Source organism: Mus caroli, unplaced genomic scaffold (genome assembly GCF_978045245.1).
Source record: "Mus caroli unplaced genomic scaffold, Mus_caroli_1 scaffold_13, whole genome shotgun sequence".
Taxonomy (NCBI): Eukaryota; Metazoa; Chordata; class Mammalia; order Rodentia; family Muridae; genus Mus; species Mus caroli.
In genome coordinates, this window is record NW_028227268.1 from 116,192,222 (window position 1) to 116,211,119 (window position 18,898).

Sequence of the window (18,898 nt, forward strand, 5' to 3'; positions counted from 1 at the left end):
CAGAGCTGCGGTTCTATCAGAGCTGATCAGGGACACGTATGGAGCATGCGAGGGTGTGGGGAGAGCTAGGGGGATGGCTCAGTGGGTGAGGGCTTGCTGTTTGGCCATGAAGACTGAGTTCTGAGCACAGTACCCCATTAGGAACCAGGTATGGTCATGCACACGCAGACAGAATGTGTGGGGCAGGAAAACCCTTGCGTTTGAGGTTTCTAGGGCCCAGACCATTAGCTTTGTCATGTGATCGCTGAGTTCTACAGAGGAGAGCAGCCATAGACTGGGGCTTAGACAAGGAGTTAGATGCTCCATAGAAGTGCCAGGCAGCAGGTATAGCACTGGCCAGGATGTTCGTAAAGAGCACAAAAGTAGCTATGGCACCTGGAGAAGTAGCCCACATGGAGGAGAGGCTCCAGCCTCCCTGTCAGACATCGGAAGGAAGGGCAGCAGGCAGCCTGAGTGGGATACTCGGGCATGGACCAAATGCTATGGAAAGAAAGGGTGTAAGAGGCCAGGAACGTCAGCAAGGTGGGGGGGTCAAGCATCAGGCAAGAAGAGCCTCCAGGGCTTTTGAGAAACAGGCAATGTGGGGAGAGAAGTCAGTGGTGGCCAGGGCTCTGGTCTGGAAACCAGAGAGGAGAAGAGTGTGCTGGGGCAAAGGTGGATGGTGGAGACTCTGAGCAGGGAGAAAGCTAGAGAACAAAAGCAGTCATCAGCTGGACATGGTGGACAGGCCAGCCTGGGCACCTGGGGGCCTGAAGCAGGGGACTTGCTGTGACTTCTACATCAGCCTGGGCTACAGAGTCAGACCCTGTCTCAAAAGCAAACAATCCAGTGACTGCTCCCCAGAATACCCGTGACATCAGCTGGATCTGAGGAGTGGTAAGGAAAGGAGAGGCTGGGGGTCCTGGGAAGCAAGGGAGATGGGCCAAGGTGGTGGGGATCTCTAGTCTGGCCCAGGCAGAGGCCTAATACTGCTTGGGAATGGGGCCATGGAATCACAGAGTGTCAGAGCAAGATGTTCTGTAAGCAAACAAGCACCATCTTTCCCCAAAGCACAGAGCAGAAGTCAGGTGATAGGGAAGACAAACGGACGGAGGGAGCAAAGATGAAGCTGGGATTTCATAGTATTTCCAGATAGAATATTTATTCCAGATGTGTATTTAACAATGTATCGGACACAGCTTTCCACGTTCAGCTTTGATTACGCAATCAGCATCGGAACTTTCCCAGCAAATGTGCATCAGACACAGATCTGTGTGATACGATGAGGAAATCTCCGAGTGTGGGCTAACCTCCCTCCCCTAACCCACTGAAAGCTTCCGGCCTCAGACTGACTTGTTCTAGGCAGCATCACTCTGCCCTTTCAAAGCAGAACTTTGCAAGAGCTGAGATATAGTATTTACATGTACAGAGATGAGAAGAGCTTCATGTTATATAAATTAATATAGCACAAGAACTGTGTAGAAAAAATAAACTTACAGTGAATAAATACAAACCAGCTTCATATATCAAGCAGTATGTGGAGTATAAAAACTAGTTCCTGGATATATACATATACACATATATAAAATGGTGTGCTCCAGAGTATAAATATACTATATACTTAAATATTTTGTGTGAACACGGAAAAAGAAAAGAACTCCTTTCAGTTTTGTACATTAAAATACTGGTGGCAGTTGGGGTCCCCTCTAGTCTCCAGAGACCCAGGGATTTTCTTTCCACTCCATGGGTAGACACACCAGCAGAGCCCAGCTTCTCCATCCAGGGAAGTCTCACACTGAAAAGACAGGACTGAGGTCAAGAGCAGCAAGAGATGAGAGCTCTGGCCACCCTGTCCCTGAGTGAGGCCAAGCACTGCACAGACACCCACTGGCTAAGACTCAGCACTGCCAATGCCCTTCTGACTGTCATAACAAAATGGAGTCACTGGCTATATGGCACGTGTGATGATGACCTCATTATCTACTTAATGGTATAGTGTTTTGACAATTATCTGCTTCATGGCCCTGCTGGCAAAAGAGCCCAGCAATAGGTCCCATTGAATGACCACCTCTATCACATAGCTAGGCCTGGCCCCCAGTTTTTCCTCAATGAAATCCCAGATCTTGCACTTTGCCAAGTCCTAAAGTTTCATCAAAATTAAGCCTTGACTTCTTCGATCTCATTTATTATTAGACATAGCACAAAGCACAATAGTGTATTTTCCTACCGAATTTTTTTTATTTGTGGGAAGAGAAAACGCAAGACATCTGTGACCTACACCGACTGTGTTCTTTTCCTCTAGTAGCAAGAAACTGAAATATGAATGTCAGTGTATGGAACACACATCTCTGCTGATCTGAGTGAAGGCACTGACGCCTATTCCTCCCTACTGGCTGAAGTGCTCCTTGTCCATCACACTAATGCTTAGTCCTCCCTACAGGCTGAAGTGCTCCTTGTCCATCACACTAATGCTTAGTCCTCCCTACAGGCTGAAGTGCTCCTTGTCCATCACACTACCTCTTTCTTAGGACTAGCTTTTCCCAACTGCTGCAGGGCTGGATCTCAGAAAGCTACCCATGATATGTATTAGGGCCTATGAATCATTTGACTTTTAAAAATTCCTGAACTTTTACAAGAATCTGGATGAGCAGAGCTAGCCCGTGAGAACACACAGTAGCAAAGCCACCTACCTGTTTGCTGTGATAAAATCCATTCTTGTTGCAGTTTGGCAGATAAAATTTGTAGATTTCATCTCCTGCTTTCTGTTGAGCTGCAGCTAATCTCTCTAGCACTTTATAGAGTTCTCGTTGGCAGGGCTCCTAAAAGGATAATTTTATATTAGCTTGAGTACAAGAGACAGAAAATTATCATTTTAGACAATGACTGAGACAGAGCAGGACTAGCCCCCACCACCTAGGCACGGTATTCTGGGACTGTGAGTCAAAGAATATGCCCTATCCAGGCCTTATTTTCCATCTGCATGCAGGACAGGTTGGTCTCAGGCTCAGGCTATGTGGATAAAGGATGAGGACACGTTCATCCTTCCTCAGTGGCAAGAGCTGGACTGATGGTGCAAAATGCTTCCCGACCCTGGCTATTTGCTGAATAACTTGAGCACATCAACTCTGGGAGAAAAGTCTCTGTATATGGAATTTAGCATCAGAAATACCTAGCTTTTCAAAGAGCCATCCTTGCATTTGACATATGTCATATTGATTGTGGAGCAAGGCATTCCTTTGGATAATTTCCAGATGAAATTCTAAAGTGCCCCTCACAATGTTTATTCTTCCACTTCATTGGGTGGATCAGTACTTTCTCTCCACCTTTGGTTCTCTGTCGCCCCCAAGTGGTCAAATTGAAAACTAGCCGGTAAACTAAAGAAGTTCTTGCTGCATAGTTGAAGGCTGGCAAAATCGTGGAGCCTGATGGTGGTAACAATTATTGAACATACTCAGTGACAAAGAAACCTAGACTAAAAATGGCCTGTTTTAAGTAGTTATATGCCTGTGCCCAGCCTCATGTTTGGTGCCCTTTAGAAATTGTCTAGACTAAGCTCTTCACTTCGATGGATGTATCTGAAGGTCTGAGTGCAGGGTCTCACCTTCCATTTCTTGAGGTCGGCGATCTCCCGGGCCCGCATGCTGCTATAGGTGCTGATGGCGTTCCACAGGATGGGCTGATCCTCGCGGGATGGGGCCATCAGGTGGAAGCTGTCCAGCAGCTGCTCCTCTGTCATCTCTGGGCTCTCAGAAAGCTCATCCTCGGAGACCACAGCAGCCTTTGCCTCTGAAAAGCAAACCCCACATATGCATGAGCCCCTGGAGGTGCCACTCCTCTGCCAACTCACTTCTTGCCCTTAAAACCGATCGATAATGGTCAGGGGAAATCAGATTTTTTTCACCGATGACTCTTTGGGAACAAGTATGACCAAATAGCTATACTATTCTTTTCTGGGAAAATGGTATATTCCGGGGTGAGGCAATATTCCAGGGTGGCAGAGAGAGTGGGGTAGGATATAATCCTGAAGACACCAAGGACTAAGGCCAAGGCTTGAGCCCATCAGTGGTGAGGCTTGACCCCTCAGCCCTCCTCTCCACCCCACAGAAAGAGTCTAGTAAGACCCCAGTACAGGTATAGTTTAGTTAGAAGAAAGTTCTAGAATGTAGCCTTCCCCGCCTAGACCACCATCCTCCTCTTTTCTGGGAGCCCTGCTTTCCTACACACTAAGTCACCTCTTGTGTGGCCTCTCACAGAGGAGGCCATCATCAGATATCAATGGCGAAAGCCCACCCCCCACTCAGGGAGAAGGCCATTGTTCAGGACCATTGGGGTAGCTCTAACTTCATTCACTTGAAAGGCTCAGATGCCTGCAGTACAGCTTCCCATCAGAATATGGAACCACGTGGCTCCTCCACACCCACACAGGACGTGCATGCAGCCCAGATGGGGAGATAGGGGCTGGAGCAGAGGAAGAGGCATTTTCCAAGCTTCCTACTACAAACAAACCAGGGCTTAAATTCAGGAAAGAGCCTGATTGTCAGACTCCTAGCAGGCAATGTACACATCAAACACTGTTTGTCTATCGCGATGAATGGAAGTGAAGGTCTGGGCCTCAATTTTCACATTATGTTCTGTAAACATCTGGGAAGCACATACGGCGTGGCAGGATATATGCTACAAAGGACATTGCAAACCTCCTGGGGCAGCAGGAGGACTCCCATCCTAAACCTTCCTGGACCCTCCAGCCATTGGAACTGCCAAGGGCAGAACCCACAGGAGGAGGCGGGAGGTGCTTGAGCCAGCACCCCACCCACCTGGCAGCCCCATAGCTCCCTCCACCTCCACTGAAAGACCGAGTAGGATCACAACTACCTAATCTGCGAACTTTCTTCACAACTCTCCACTCTACATGGGGGGCTTGGACCACCCCTTCCAGGATGTTTCCTGGGTAAGACCACACACGGATGGCCCTCACTGAGAGATTTATTTGACTATAACAGCTTAAACCTCTTAGTGGGCCAAGAGTGCCTTTGCCCTATCTGCTATAAGTTTACGATAGGCCTCTACTGGCCTAGGAAGCACGTATGTTCCAGCCAAGAGATCTAGAGGCAGAGATTGGCTGCAGTACCTTCATGCTGGGAGCTGGACAAGGTGCTCGTGGCGGGTGCAGCAGGTTCTGGTACACAGGCTCCCTGACCACGGGTGAGGGCATGCAGGGGACGAGGCTCTCCTGGCAACGCACGGCAGCTGAGTCCCTGGGCGCAGCGAGCAGTGGCCACACCGCAGGCAGCACCCATCGGCAAGGCACATGTCGGGCAGCAGCCACAGCCTGCAGGCCGAGAAATCTCGGGGCACGAAGCGGGCACGGGTGGACAGAGCCCCAGCCTCTCAGCAGTGCAGGGAGCACAGTGCCATGGCTGGGGGGCTCCAGCGGCCACGCCAATCTGGAAGGACAGGAGAATCAGGAACGGCCAAGAAACAACAGTTAGGAACTCGGGCATCGCAACCAGGTTCAGCAGGCTGTGGATGAGGCTCTGGACAGGCAGCAGTGGCTCAGTGGTCACGACTTTCTGAGTAGATAGTAGTGGCAATGGTGGTCACAGCTCTCTGGGCAGACGGCCGTGTGCAGTGTTCAATGCTCGCTGGGTGTGTGTCTCCGCAGGCAGTGGACCATGCTGGCTGGTCGTACCCAGAGCCTTATGAAGGGCTGGCTATGCGGCACAGGTTAATGATTGTCAGGGCAGCGTGCTAGGACCCCAGTGTTCAAAATAAGTTTGTTTTGCTTGTGAGCTCTACACAAACCGTGGGTGGAAGGGGGTAGAGGGATCAGGTTTTCTACTATGTTTGTCCCGTTGTGATGGACTGGGACAGGAGCTAAAGTCCAACTCTGTCAGCAAGCTGGTAGCCAGATGGGGGAGGGCACTTGTTTTTGTTCAGGAGAAATCAAAGACATAGCCGGCCAGGCTCGTCAATTGAACTCACAGAAAACCTAAGGGACTAAAGAAAAGAAAGAACAGATTAGACCAAGAAGGCTTCAGGCCCCAAAGGGAAGGGAAGAAGTGGGGCTCTCCGTGACAATGCCCACAGTTGTTTCTTCCTCCCCAAGAAGCCTCTAGCCATCAAAGAAAGAAATCCATAGTTCACCTCTTGGCTATAATTCCAAAAGAACAGTTGTACCTTCAAAGAGAGAAAGTGCCAGGACCCCAGGCACCTGGTCTATATCGCCGTACCCAAGCTGTCTCTGACAGTCTAATGGTCTAGTGTAATTGAGATGCTTATCAACGATCAAGTCTGACAGCTTTTTCTGCATCATTTTTCATTCTTTTATATCACAAGGAAAACTTCAGAAATGTTTAAGGGCAACCTAAAATAGGACTCACCTTGGAATCTCACCAGAACTTCCCAGAAAAAAACTGATCATGGGCCCCCTACTCCTTGCCTGTGAATATCTTCTAAGTCCCCAGGTCTAGATTTTTGTCTCCCACCTACCTTTGTGTCTATCTGCTGACCTGGGTGCTGGATCAGAGCGACCAACCTCTAGCAACAGCTTGGAGCCTCTTACCTTGTCCTTTTTGGTATTGCTTTGGGGTGGGGTGGAACCCTGAAAACCGTACTGTACCACAGTGCCGTGTGCTTATCCAGCCCCTCACTGTCTTTCTTTAACCATGGCATTTCAGAAAGCCTTGGAGATTTTAGCCCCAGGCTCTAGAGGAGGATATTGAAGGCAAAGGTTGCAGGAGATTTTAGGTCAAGGTCACAGAGACTGCCCTGGAACACCCTGGACAAACTCTCACATCCCTGTGACCCAGCAGTTCATCACTGCACCCTGTAGCTTAGCCTTGGGGGATGGCTTCCTGGGTGACTTGACTAAAGCACTTTAAACACATGTGCACCAATGCATTGCCTACCAATGTCTGCTCTCTCATTCAAAGAAACCAGCATAGGTGCCCACTACTGAGCAGATATGTTAACAGTGACTGGCTGGCTTTTTAATTCGAGGTACAGAAAAAGCCTAACAGATAAGGAATCAGAGGCATAGGCCAGTGGGCCACAGTGATGAGCGCACTTGCCAGGAGAGAGGACTCATGGGGTGGGAAGGTAGGTTATGTCAGGTAAAGACTGAGGAAGAGTCCCCATATGGATAGAGAATTCAGGAACTCAGCTTCATCACAAAGCAAAAGGCAGCAGGCACAGGCTGACCATTTGCATCCGACCACAAAAGCACCTTTCTTGTCTCCAGAGAGAGACAGGGGACCTGTACTGACTCTGCTTCTGGCACTGCCACTGTTCTGCCTACGGCCACTGCTGAAGGAGCTGGGTGTTAAGAGAAAGGGACTCTGAAGCTCAGAGGCCAGAAGTCTGTGAAAGCCTGTGGCTACAGATGATGACATAGACAGAGCTCACTCTAAAGCTGTCCCCTACACTGGATAAGGAGGTCCTGGAGCAGTCCCTGAAAAGCTCAGCTCATCGTGAGCCACCCAGAGCAGTTCTGTCTTTCCTAAATGAGAATCTTTACAATAAGATGTTCTTCAGCTAAGTAAAACCTCCGCACTAAGGAACATTGGGAGGGTCCGAGATTGCTGAGCAAAAGCAGCTGATTCTAAATATACTGAATACCTGGAGAAGAGTACAAACCAACAGCAGACAGGATGGCCACCAGGGGAGGGGCGATTCTGGAGCCTGGGGACAGATTGGTTTTTCCTGTGCCCTTTTTGTAGCCTTCGGGATCTGCACTGTGTGCTTGTAAAAAGGAAACTCACACTGGGCTACAGATACAGGTGCGGGACAGAGTGCTTGCCTGACATGCACAAGGCCCTGCGTTCAATTCTCCAGGCCTGAAAAAATAAAGACTATAGAATTACCCTTATACACATTCCCGAGCTCCCTGCCATCATGAAAGTGACTGGACTTGGCAAAGCCAGATTTTACTCAACTTGGAAAGTTTCCCTAAAAGGGCAGCTGGACCAATATCTGCCATAGCAGCTGGAGAAAGGTCAGGTGACAAAGCTGCTCCCAGATACTCATGGTATCTGGGAGTGTGTCTCTGATTACGTTTGTTTGTTTGTTTGAAACAGGGTGTCACTGAACAGTCTAGATTAGACTCAAACACATGGCAATCCTCCTGCCTCAGCTATGCCAGTTTTTTTTTCCTCACAGAAGTACCCCAAATTCAGTTTGTTAAGGAATTCATCAACTGATTTCCATTTTTAAACATTTTTATTTTAAATAAACACTCAATTTTTAAAAGAGTTTATTTTTGATAATCTGTATGGGAGAGAAATTTGTGTGCATGTGCGTGCAGGTGCCCTTGGTGACCAGTAGAGGGCATCAGGTCTCCCTGCAGCTGGAGTTCCAGGTTGTTGTGAGCCACCAGACAAGAGTGCTAGGAACTGAATCCAGGTCCTCTATAAGAACAGTGTGTCATGTCTGCAGCCCCTAACGCTTAACTGGAAGCTATTTGAAATGAATAGCTTGTCCCTAAATAATCTCATTTCTGGAAGCTCTGAAGTTTCGCTTGACTTCTTTGACTTGTAATTGCTGTCCGCACTTGAAATGTTTCCTTTATGAAACACAGGAAAGGCACAACAGTGACAAATATTTGCAACTCTCTGCCAGGCTATCGCCACAAATAGTTTGTTCTGCTGCACCATTGCCCAGCACTCATCCGGTCGTCCCTTCCCTGATTCCTCCCTCTCCTGCACATAGCGGTCCTTCCTCCTTTCCAAAGATTGATGTCCCAATGTTTCCATTGCTTACCTCACAGTCACACAAACCAAACAGCCACCAAACTCCTCTTTGATTCCCCACACTCTGTCAACACAAATGAAGCCAGCTCCCCACCTCACCCCCAGGCCCATGTAGACGGCCAGTTCATTGGTCCATGCTGTGTGGGATGGGGTGACCGGCCCTTCTCCTGAGTCACAGCTTGACTCAGCTCCCTCTCTTGCCAATGAGATGCCCTCCTTGCCTGTTCACTGCAGACAACTCAGTTCCACTTCCAAACCAGAATTCCCACTGCCCCTGTAACTTTATGTCTTTGCGCACAGTGACTAGTCTCCCCTAAAAGCTGTCTTCCAAGACTCCCATGGCTTCCCCCATGTGGCACATGACCCTTCCTCCCAGCTTCTTGGCAGTTTATTTCATAAGCTCCTATCTGTATGCTTTCCCTCACTCTGCAGTGGGGCAGAGAGGAGCTGTCTTCTGAGCGAGGGAGACACAGTTGGGCATAGGAAAGAGAGGTAGTGGGATGCCCCAAACAGAGTCCAATCATATGCCCCTGCCCCATCAAGCAGGAAGTCTATGGAGGGCTCATAAGTTCATCCCATGCTGCCCTTGGCAGGAAAGACGAGAACATCCACCTCTAGGTAAAGGTGATAGCCCAAACAGTCTTGGTGGGAGAGTAGGATCCCCAAGCAGAGATGGTTAGGGTGACAGGACAGAGCATGGCTGACAGAAGGTGAGAGAACCCACAAAGCTGCTCAATGTGCCCTGAGCTTAGCCAGCAATGCTCTCTGCCTGGAAGCATAGAATACTCGGGGGGTCTAAGAGTGCTGACCACGGGAAAGCCTTGAAGGGATAAAACCCTTGGCATTGGAGTCATCACCAGGAAGGGGTATGATGTGTGTCCTGTAAGCAATTGTGCATCCCAAGAGCTAAGATTTTTTAATGTCATGCTGGAAGCAACCTGGAGTAGCAGGGGAGCAGGGAAAAAATGTTTTTGGTTTGGTTTGGTTTGGTCAGGGTCTCCAATTGTCCAGGCTGCCCTAGAAACTTACCATACAGCCAACACTGACCTCAAGCTCTCCATCCTCCTGCCTCCGGAGTACCAAGATTACAGGCATGTGGCACCCTGCCTACCCAGTGTCTTATAGATAGATGCTTGTTGCACACTTCCGGTGCCAGGAGGGGATGCCTAGCTGCTAGCAATCTCAGTATGAGCACTGAAGGTGAGCGAGGCTCCTACTTTATACATCAAAGCCTGTGCATTTCCTGTACACCCAGGTCCTCCCTTCTGCCCCACAGTAAAGTCAGTGTGCTGTGGAAGGTATTAGGGAAAGTCAATCCCAGTATGTACTGCAGAGGGAGCTGTGTGAAAGGCCACACTCAGCATCTCGTGAAATAACACTCTTCACACCTCTGCCTTTTTGTTTTGACAACCTCTACAATGCTGTTGAATATCACATATGAAGAACTCATCTCTGACAGTTTTATTAGCACCAGAAGAAGGGGGTCATTTGGGAGCACCAGTCTGCATTTTCACCTCGGATTTCCTCACCCCAGTGTCTCGCATAACCAAAGCTGTAAGGAGATGAAGGGTTGCTTGGCAGAGTGACTGCTCAGTAAATTCGAGCCCATAGCACCCTGGGCTGCCTGCAGGTTCCCTCAGCCACCACGGGCAGAAGCTGTGGGGCCTGCGGATGATGAAAGCCAGGGAGATCTTCCATCACACACTGTTCCCAGTCCTGCCCTCATGCAGGGCGCTGCTTACCCATAGGCAGCTCCAGAGTTAGGCAATCCAGACTCTGGAAAATGATACAAGAGTCAAGGGCAAAGGGGAGCTTTCAACGGTGGAAAGTGCTGCAATACAGGGGAAACCTCAGAAGGGAGGTTGTTTTGAACCTGAGGAAAAACACAAAAGGATGTTCTGCCCACAGTCCATGATCAACATGGGAATGATGTAAATCCATGCAAAGGCCTGGCCTGCTGCCCTATCTCCTGGGCAGATGAAAGGCACCGCTGTACAGACCTTAAGAAACAGAAGAGGATGGGTAGTTATCACCCACACTCCCTAAGCATTCGAACAGCCCGGGCTCTAACAGAGCAAGAGGAAAGCAGTGACAGCCAAGTCACCCCTCCCCAGTTTATTGGAGGGTATTTGAGATTAGTTTGAGAGGGCAGATATTAAGTGTCAGGCACAAGGAAAGTATACAAACAGAATTATTCATCATCCTCTTCCTGGGGCAGGCACCCCCGTTCACTCACATCTGTAATGTATGGAGGTCTAGACAGGCCAAACCTCAAAGCCTGATTTCCAGGGGTGTGCCTGTCACTCTGCTTTAAGAAGAGTTTAACAAGGGACCTGACCACATGCACATGTTCAGAGCCAACAGCTCACAAAGCCCTCTGTCCCATCCTTGCTCAGAACAACCCCTTTCGAGGAGGGAGAAGTGGATTGTGGAGGGGTAATGGATGCATTTGGTAAGAAAGAACACACAGCAATGGCTCCTGCTGGGTGTGGAGCAGGGACAGCGTGCCCTCCCAGGATGAGGAGCCTATGCCGTATTCACATCTATATCAAACGGTGTGAGTGTAAACACATTCTAAAAATGCACAACAGAGATGCAGAGAGTGGTCAGGAAGGACAGGGTACAGGCAGAAGGACATGGGGCTCCCGAGAAAGGAATGGAGAAGGGTGCAAAGCTATTTCTTTCTAGTTTCCAACACATCACAGTTTTTCTCTTTTTGAGGTGATATGTGGCTTCAACTTTGTTAATATCGAAATAGCTAGAATCATTTGTGTATCCCAAGAGAACCCAGTACATGTTGCCCCTTCCAGGGAGTGGGTGCAAAGGTCAGGATCTTTTTTTAACCCCATCAGACATGGGTGCAATTGTGTATGGCTAGTCTCTGAGTACGTTTGTCATACTGACAAACTTTTAAAGGTGATATTTCAATTGTGTTTGAACCATATAAAGTCATTCTATTATAGTGTTATTTAGTGTGTTAATTGCATTTTTAAGAAAGAAACTATGGGACCAGAGGTTGAGAGGCTGTAAACACTGGGATATGAGGGCCCTTTCATGGCCTTGTGCTTGACTGAGGACTCTGAGGTGGGGTCTAGGCCAGGTCCTTAACATCTGTATGACCTTGAGCAAATTACTTGACATGTCTTTTCTTCTATTTTTCCCTTGGCAAATTTACTAACACCTGTTACATAAGACATGAACATATGACATATATATATAATTAACCCTTGTGGTGGAAAATTATTAAACCTTAAAAGGTCATGCTTACCTTCCAGAAAACAGTGTGACAGAGTGGCTGCAGTAGAGAGGCTGGGACCATATTTTCTTTCCCAGACTGGCTTCTGGTTTGAGTGGGTCTCACAGAAAGTCAACACATCTTATTCCCTGGGAGACTGCAGGCCCCACCCTGGGTGACCCGCACAGGTGGACTTCTTTTCCCTCCGACTTCTGTCTTCTGCTCTCCCTAGGTACCTCTGACTCTACCACGCTAGTGTGCTTGACAATTTTGACCTGCCTCTTACAGCCATGCAAAGTCCCTCTGACTGCAGATTTTAGCTGGAGAGACCAAGACACAGTGATCTCTGAAGGCCAGCTCTGGAGCCACATGTCACACTAGACACAACAAGTGTCATATGGTCTGCCTCAGCCTTGCCCTGGCCTGTTAAGGCCTGTGGTTGGGACGGTGTGGCTTTTCTGAAACTCCTGTGCTATCAAGAGCTCAAGAATGTGTCCAGAAAGGTATCACTCACCTTAGGTGTGATATGGGTCACATTGGGTAGCAGAACCTGGGTAACAGGGAAGCCCAGACCTGATTAACTCAGACAGGAAGTGTTACTGTTTAAAATTAGTATGTGCTCATTGTGTGATCTTTTCAGGGAAATAAGAAATAGAACTAAGTAGTGTAGATTCCCTCCCTCCCTCCCTCCCTCCCTCCCTCCCTCCCTCCCTCCCTCCCTCCCTCTCAGAAGAATGGTTTTTCCTATGTTTCTCTCACTGCTCCTAAAGAAAGCAGCCACAAAGTTACAAATCCCTTGATGGAAACCACCCAGAAGAACACATTTAGCCGATTGCAACACAGTATTTACATAAACCTCAAACGTGATTGTGAAAAGAAACAGCGCTAGCGAGCAGAGGCTTTCCCTCCACAGCGCTAGCGAGCAGAGGCTTTCCCTCCACAGGTTGCCCTTAGTTATGTCCTGTCTCCCAATGCTCTCCAGAACTGTTCATTTGGCTCTTAATGAGAAAAAAGGGGTTCACTGACTATGTGGTCAGAGAGTGGGGTACACTGCGGGAGGCTGATTAGGGGTGCTTAGCACCACGTTATGCCTTCTGAGGTGAGCATGCATGTGTTATTTTCACCCTCGGTACTCAGTGTCTGCTTGTTGGGTGAGCTGTGCTTATCTGAGCTTCTTCACTAACGTGCAGAGTGATTGTGTTGATCCCTTCTCTCAGGAAGACAAGGGGTATGGGAGGACTTTTGCAGCTTTCACATCTCTAGGAATGCAGGGCGCCACGTGAGGGGAAGCTGAGGCACATTGCCCGGACTCTGCACCTGGACAGGGCTGAGGCTGTGGAGTAAACTCCAACATAGATGCAAACTTCCAAACCAGGAAGTGCATCTATGACAAGAAGGACCAAGACCCCTCATGACAGGTCTTGCTAGGCTTCCGAGAGCAAGGGGGATGGTAGCAGATTAGTCAGGGTGCAGCTGCCCGGTACATAGCACTGCACTGCTGGGTAATTTGCCACAGGTGTCAGTGCTGCCTGTGGCTGGTGAGCACTCTCTTGCTGGTGGGGCTCTGGAGGGGATAGCCCTGTGGGGGTCCATGTTATCATTAATATGCTATGAGCTTCCAAGTATGCCTGACTTTGAACCAGCAACCCTACTTGCTTGACCGTGCTAGGCGACAATCAGATTGAACTGTCTCTTCGTTCCTTGGAGTGTTATTTTTAAATGCCCAACTAGATGCCATACGCACAGCCAGAAAAGACACAGACGAAGCAAATTAGGGCAGAGCTAAGGAAAAAAATATTCAAAGAGATCCATACACAGAGTGGTATTGCAGGTCTTTAATCCTAGCACTAGGGAGTTCCAGGTCAGCCAAGGTTACATAATGAGAACCCCCATCATCATCATCATCATCACATCATCATCATCATCACATCATCATAATAGCCCTTAAAAAGATAGCTCCATCAAAATAATAATATCGAGGGTACCTGGGAGGCCAGAGAATGGTACATTTAAAAACTGTTAGTTGGGCCCACTGGCACATACCTGTAGTCTCAGCTCCTCGAGAGACTGGAGGGCAAGATCTTAAAGAAGAGTACAAAGTCCTGGGAAACAGTAAAGCCATAATCAGCCTTCCGCTCGCCCCAGGCACCACGGCTCTGCTCTGCTGGGCCTTCCAGTGTGCGTCCCTATTTTGAAGACTCACTTCTTCCGTGCACAGTCCCCCTCCCCGTTGCTTTGGAAGCTCAGAGCTGGTGCAGGCTGAGATTGACTCAGTTTCCATTCTCCGCGTTACTCATGACCCAGGCAGAGGCCACAAGGTGGCTCCACCAGGCTTCATTTTCTGGGAATCCTTAGAAATTCAATTAAGAGACATTCCCAGATCCGCTTAATCGCCCTCTGGGCTCTAGTGACTCAAATCTAAGAAGCACCGAAGGGAAGTGTAGTAATCCTTTGCCACCGACATATTTGAGAGTCTAGCACTTCCGGTGCCTCTCAGCTTGTCTGAATGTGCTCTTTGGTCTTTACTGGATTAGGTGACCAGACAGCCTTTTATATTGTAAGAATTCAGAGGTATTCTAAGGTAATACTAAGGTATGCAGAGAAGAAACCAGACAGGTGAAAGATCTGGGGGGTCGGGGGGGTGAGCACTCCTGTGGTCGTGTGCCCACGTGCTCGTCGGGTGTGCTCATCAGGTGTGCTCATCAGGTGTGCTCATCAGGTGTGCTCGTCGGGTGTGCTCATCAGGTGTGCTCGTCGGGTGTGCTCGTCGGGTGTGCTCGTCGGGTGTGCTCACATGCACCTGTCCAGGCCTGAGAGCGAACTATCGCCAGGGCTATTTTTAAGAGCTCTGATTCCAAGAGCTAGGTGAGGTAACTGCCCAAGAAGGTCCTTTCAGAGGAAAGACAAGATGGAGTCAGACACAGAGGTAGGCCTAGAGGGGCGCTGCTGGGAGTAAGACGGGGGAAAGTGTACGTGTGTCCGGGGATGTCCGGCAGAATGCCGCAGTTAGTCCTGGGGATTGTTCTCAGGCTGCCTGCCAATTAGGCCCCAAAGAACTCCTATCTGTGAGAAGCTGCTGTGGGCCCTGGGTGTGCTCTATGTTAGACGGGTCATAGCCCCACGTCCTGACCTGGAACCCCCATGCTGCACACCTTCGTCATCTCTGGACTACTCCTTGCTAGTTTTTCCTAGATAGAGGCAGACCAGAGTCTTCCCACTCTGGCGCTGAGAACTCAGGACCGCACTCCCTGCCTCTATGTAATAGAAGCCCCTCTGGGTTCCTTCTGATGCCCCTCTGGGTTCCTACTGATGGTTGGTATTATTTATGGATAGCAACAGACAACTATGTCCAGCCTCAAGAAGTGTCAAAGTCATTTTCTTTTAAAAAAGTTACATATAGTATATAAATTAATTATAAATTATATAGTATATAAATAAATTACATATACATATGGCATCTACTTCCTTATGTTCCAGTTCCTCTCACCCCCTGAGTGACAATGGCTTACTGAACAGTCCAGGGATGTCAGTACCTGCAGTGGACACTGTCACTCTCATTACAAAAATATTAAGTGCAAGAAATCGCTTCCTAAATGCAGAATAAGGCAAAATAGGCAGCCTGACACTACTGTCAAAGGGACCTGGGTTGGAGCACAGTCTCACTGCCTGCATGAGCTTGTCTAAATCCCCAAAACCATTAAACACAAGACAACAGGGTGCTGGCTGCGCTCATCAGGTCATTTCCCATCAAGTGTGTCAAAGGGCACTGGAGGGAGGCGGGCCCTGTGCTGAGCACAAGTGTGTTTAATTTCAGGCGATCAATTCCAGGCCCTGCTTCAGATGCCATCACCTGTCTGACACAAATTCCTTATGTAAAATGCTGTGGTGTTTGTGCAGATCCCAGGCACACCTCGCTTCCTCACATCCTGGCATTCAAACGGCATGGAGATTACAGTGCTGGGCTGAGAATAAGAGGAAACCCCTGCATGCCTGTGTGCATGCTGCTACTTTGAAAATTACCTAAATTGGACAAGTTTTTTTTTCTTTAGTATTTTCTACCTGTACTAAGTTAAATCCACTAGTGTAGGGTGTACAGATACGAAGGCTGGGGCATCCATCATTAGTGTCTAAGAAAGGGGTGTGCATGCAGGAGTATCTTTGGTTAAATCTGGGTTTTATGTTGGAGGAGAAATTCGGAGTTTACGTATTATAACCAAGTACAGCATGGCCCATGTACCTCCAGCAATCAGCTAATGCTGTGACCCTTTAATACAACTCTTCGTGTTGTAGTGACTCCCACCACCACCATAAAGTGATTTTCGTTGCTACCTCAAAACTGTAATTTTGTTACTGTTATGAATCGCAATGTAAGTATCTGTGCTTTCCAATGGTCTTAGGTAACCCCTGTGAAAGAGTCTTTCTGCTACCTCCCCCAAAGGGGTTGTGGCCTACAGGTTGAGAACCACTGAGCTAGTGCCACCAACCCAACTGCCTTCCCCTGATCATCAATTTGCCACAAAGGGTTGTCTTTTTATGCTGGGATTTCTGTATTAAGATTATTACTGATAACATTTACTGCCTTCCTCCCCTCCAGGAAGGCAGTTTGCTAGAACGTTCTCTGTGCTTCAACCCTATCCTTGAGACTCATCTTTGACTGTTGCTCACTGAGATGTCCATTAATGTCCATCAATGCAATGGTGGGGGTTGGGGGTAGACGTGTCTCATCATGCCTGTGGTTTGAGTCTCCAGCCATGGGTGCAGACCCTCAGTGCTTAGTGTCCCCATCTCTAGGGTCACTGGGTGCGCGTCTCTGAGTGGTTGTGCTTGGATGAGAATGTACTATGTTCCCATGAAGGGTGCTGCAACTGTCTAGAACACAGATATGTGTGTTTATCTCCAGATTCCCGAATTCAGCTCCTCTCTAGTGACAAAGACACCAGACTGGAAGAAACCTGCCATTCACAGCACTCCACAGGAGATGGCTATGGGCTGGAGCCCAAGGCCCCCCGGAAGAAACTTCCAAAGCCACTGGTCCTTGATATCTAAAGGCTCTCCCCAGCTGTCAGGGTTCAGTTCCACAACCACCTTCAGAAAAAGGCTTTCAACTGTTGAGGATTTAGAGAGTTCCAGCGAGCAGGAGGGGCCCCATTCAGACCATTTAGCTGCAGAGGAAGAACCCTGCATGTCAGCCTCCTTGAACCAGGAGCAGCATCAGAAGAAGACAGAGGCCCTGCAGGCAACGAGCTGGCCAAAGAACTCAGGGATGCCTGGAATCTCAGACATCGCCTGTAGAAAGAGACGAGACCCAAAGAAGCGGGCAGCTGCGGTAGGTCTCCTGTCTCCCAGCCCAGCCCTGTCCCCAGGGAGCTCCATGTCCCTGTATGCTTCCAGCTATCCTGCAGGGGACATTTACCTTCCATTACGCAGTTTCTCTGACACCAAGGGTGGAGGTGTGCATAGGATACCCACATCTGCATAGGAGGTCACAAGGCCTTCCAGCTTTTCTGACATCCAATGCTCGGCTGTCTCAAGACAGTTTTTCACTCAGAAGGAATGTATGTTTGCTCTTGCCTATAGACACCATGACTCCCCAGCCCAGGGCTCTGTAAGCCTAGTCCTCAGTGCAGGCTCTGGCTGTTCCTTGTCCTAGGTCTCTAGCTCACAGGCATCCAGGTACCAACTGTCCTTAGCATTGAAGGGTCAATAGAGAAGTTGTTGACAAGAATTGTCCCATTTGTCACCTCACTACATAGGTTCTCCCAAAGGGCCATCTCTGCTCCTTCCTGCACTTTTACCTGTGCCTAAGCACAGCAGGATGTTGCTACAATCTGGGAATGTCCTGAGTCAGAGCCAGGCTGAGTTGCCCCAAGCCCTTCCCTAGCCACAGTATGGGACAGTGATGGCTCACCTTCACACAGGAAGAGCATAATAATCTACAACAATCCTCGACCTGTGTCTGAGGTGCTTCTGCCTCTCTTGATGCCAGGGACACTCTTTACCAGAGCCCTGAAGGTTAGATGAGTACCAGAAAGCATCCTGGCAGGAGCAGTGGCCAAAGTAGACAGAGCATTAAGAACATTTCAGAACCTTTAGGCCAGATGTGGTAAACATCTGTAACCCCAGCTCTGGGAGACAGAGGCAGGAGGTAAGCCTGAGACCATCTAAAACAACTGCCCAGTTTCCAGTTGCTGTCAACAGACCCCAATTCCAAACCCTCATACCTATTAAGCAACCACTGGAAGCCTGTTGAGGGCCTCAGGGGGAATTTTTTCATGGTCATTTCTCCCCTCTATCCCTCCTGAGGATGCTGCCTCTAGGGTAGCAGAGGTCAGGACAGCCAGTCCCTTTCTTGGCAAATTGTATTCTCTCGCTCTGAACAGCCTCAGGGACTGAGACTGAGAAAGCCCGAGTCTGGGCTCCACCCCTTCTACCCTATGGGTTCAGCTGGTATCTCAGACATGGACAAGGGTCCCAGACCTGCTGGGTATTTTTTTCCCAAGTGCATTGTGCATGTTCGTTACCCATAGTGACTGCAATTCTGTCTTCTACACAGATGCAACGCTTGCGGCAATGGGAGGCCCAGATGCTTCAGGAAATTGAGGAGGCAGTTCATCATGAACTTACCATCCAAGAGGGGGTTCTTAGCACTGAGCTCCCTGGCCAAGCCCAGGGGCCACTTAGCATCAGTACAGTCAGGAGAGATCCCCAGGGCCCTGCTGCCTTGGCATGACTTCATTGTCTACACCACACACTCCAGCTGGCCCAGGTGAGTAAGGTGGGAGCAGATCTTGTTATCCAAACAGTAGGATAAGGGAAGGATTGCCTAGGGCCTGGGTGGGGGTGGGGTAATCAAGGAACTGAGTTGGCAGTTTGGAAGAGAATGAGATTCTTGTGTTCTGTAACTTTAAAAAATCAGTGGGCCCGATTGAGCCCTGTG

General features: G+C 49.0%; 2 protein-coding genes across 2 annotated transcripts; one reads left to right on the forward strand and one right to left on the reverse strand.

Moving 5' to 3' along the window:
- Positions 1–1,124: 1,124 nt before the first annotated feature.
- On the reverse strand, positions 1,125–5,683 carry Igfbp1 (insulin like growth factor binding protein 1). The gene is made up of 4 exons (XM_021176614.3): positions 5,108–5,683; positions 3,581–3,765; positions 2,670–2,798; positions 1,125–1,774 (listed from the first exon to the last, which is right to left on the reverse strand). Exons 1-4 carry the CDS (start codon positions 5,478–5,480, stop codon positions 1,643–1,645), a joined length of 819 nt encoding a protein of 272 aa, XP_021032273.1. The 5' UTR covers positions 5,481–5,683; the 3' UTR covers positions 1,125–1,642.
- A 9,186-nt stretch (positions 5,684–14,869) lies between these two features.
- On the forward strand, positions 14,870–18,691 carry Ccdc201 (coiled-coil domain containing 201). Its single transcript, XM_021175433.3, has 3 exons — positions 14,870–14,887; positions 16,862–17,287; positions 18,515–18,691. The coding sequence occupies exons 1-3, from the start codon at positions 14,870–14,872 to the stop codon at positions 18,689–18,691; spliced, it is 621 nt and encodes a 206-aa protein (XP_021031092.1).
- The last annotated feature ends 207 nt before the right edge of the window (positions 18,692–18,898 follow it).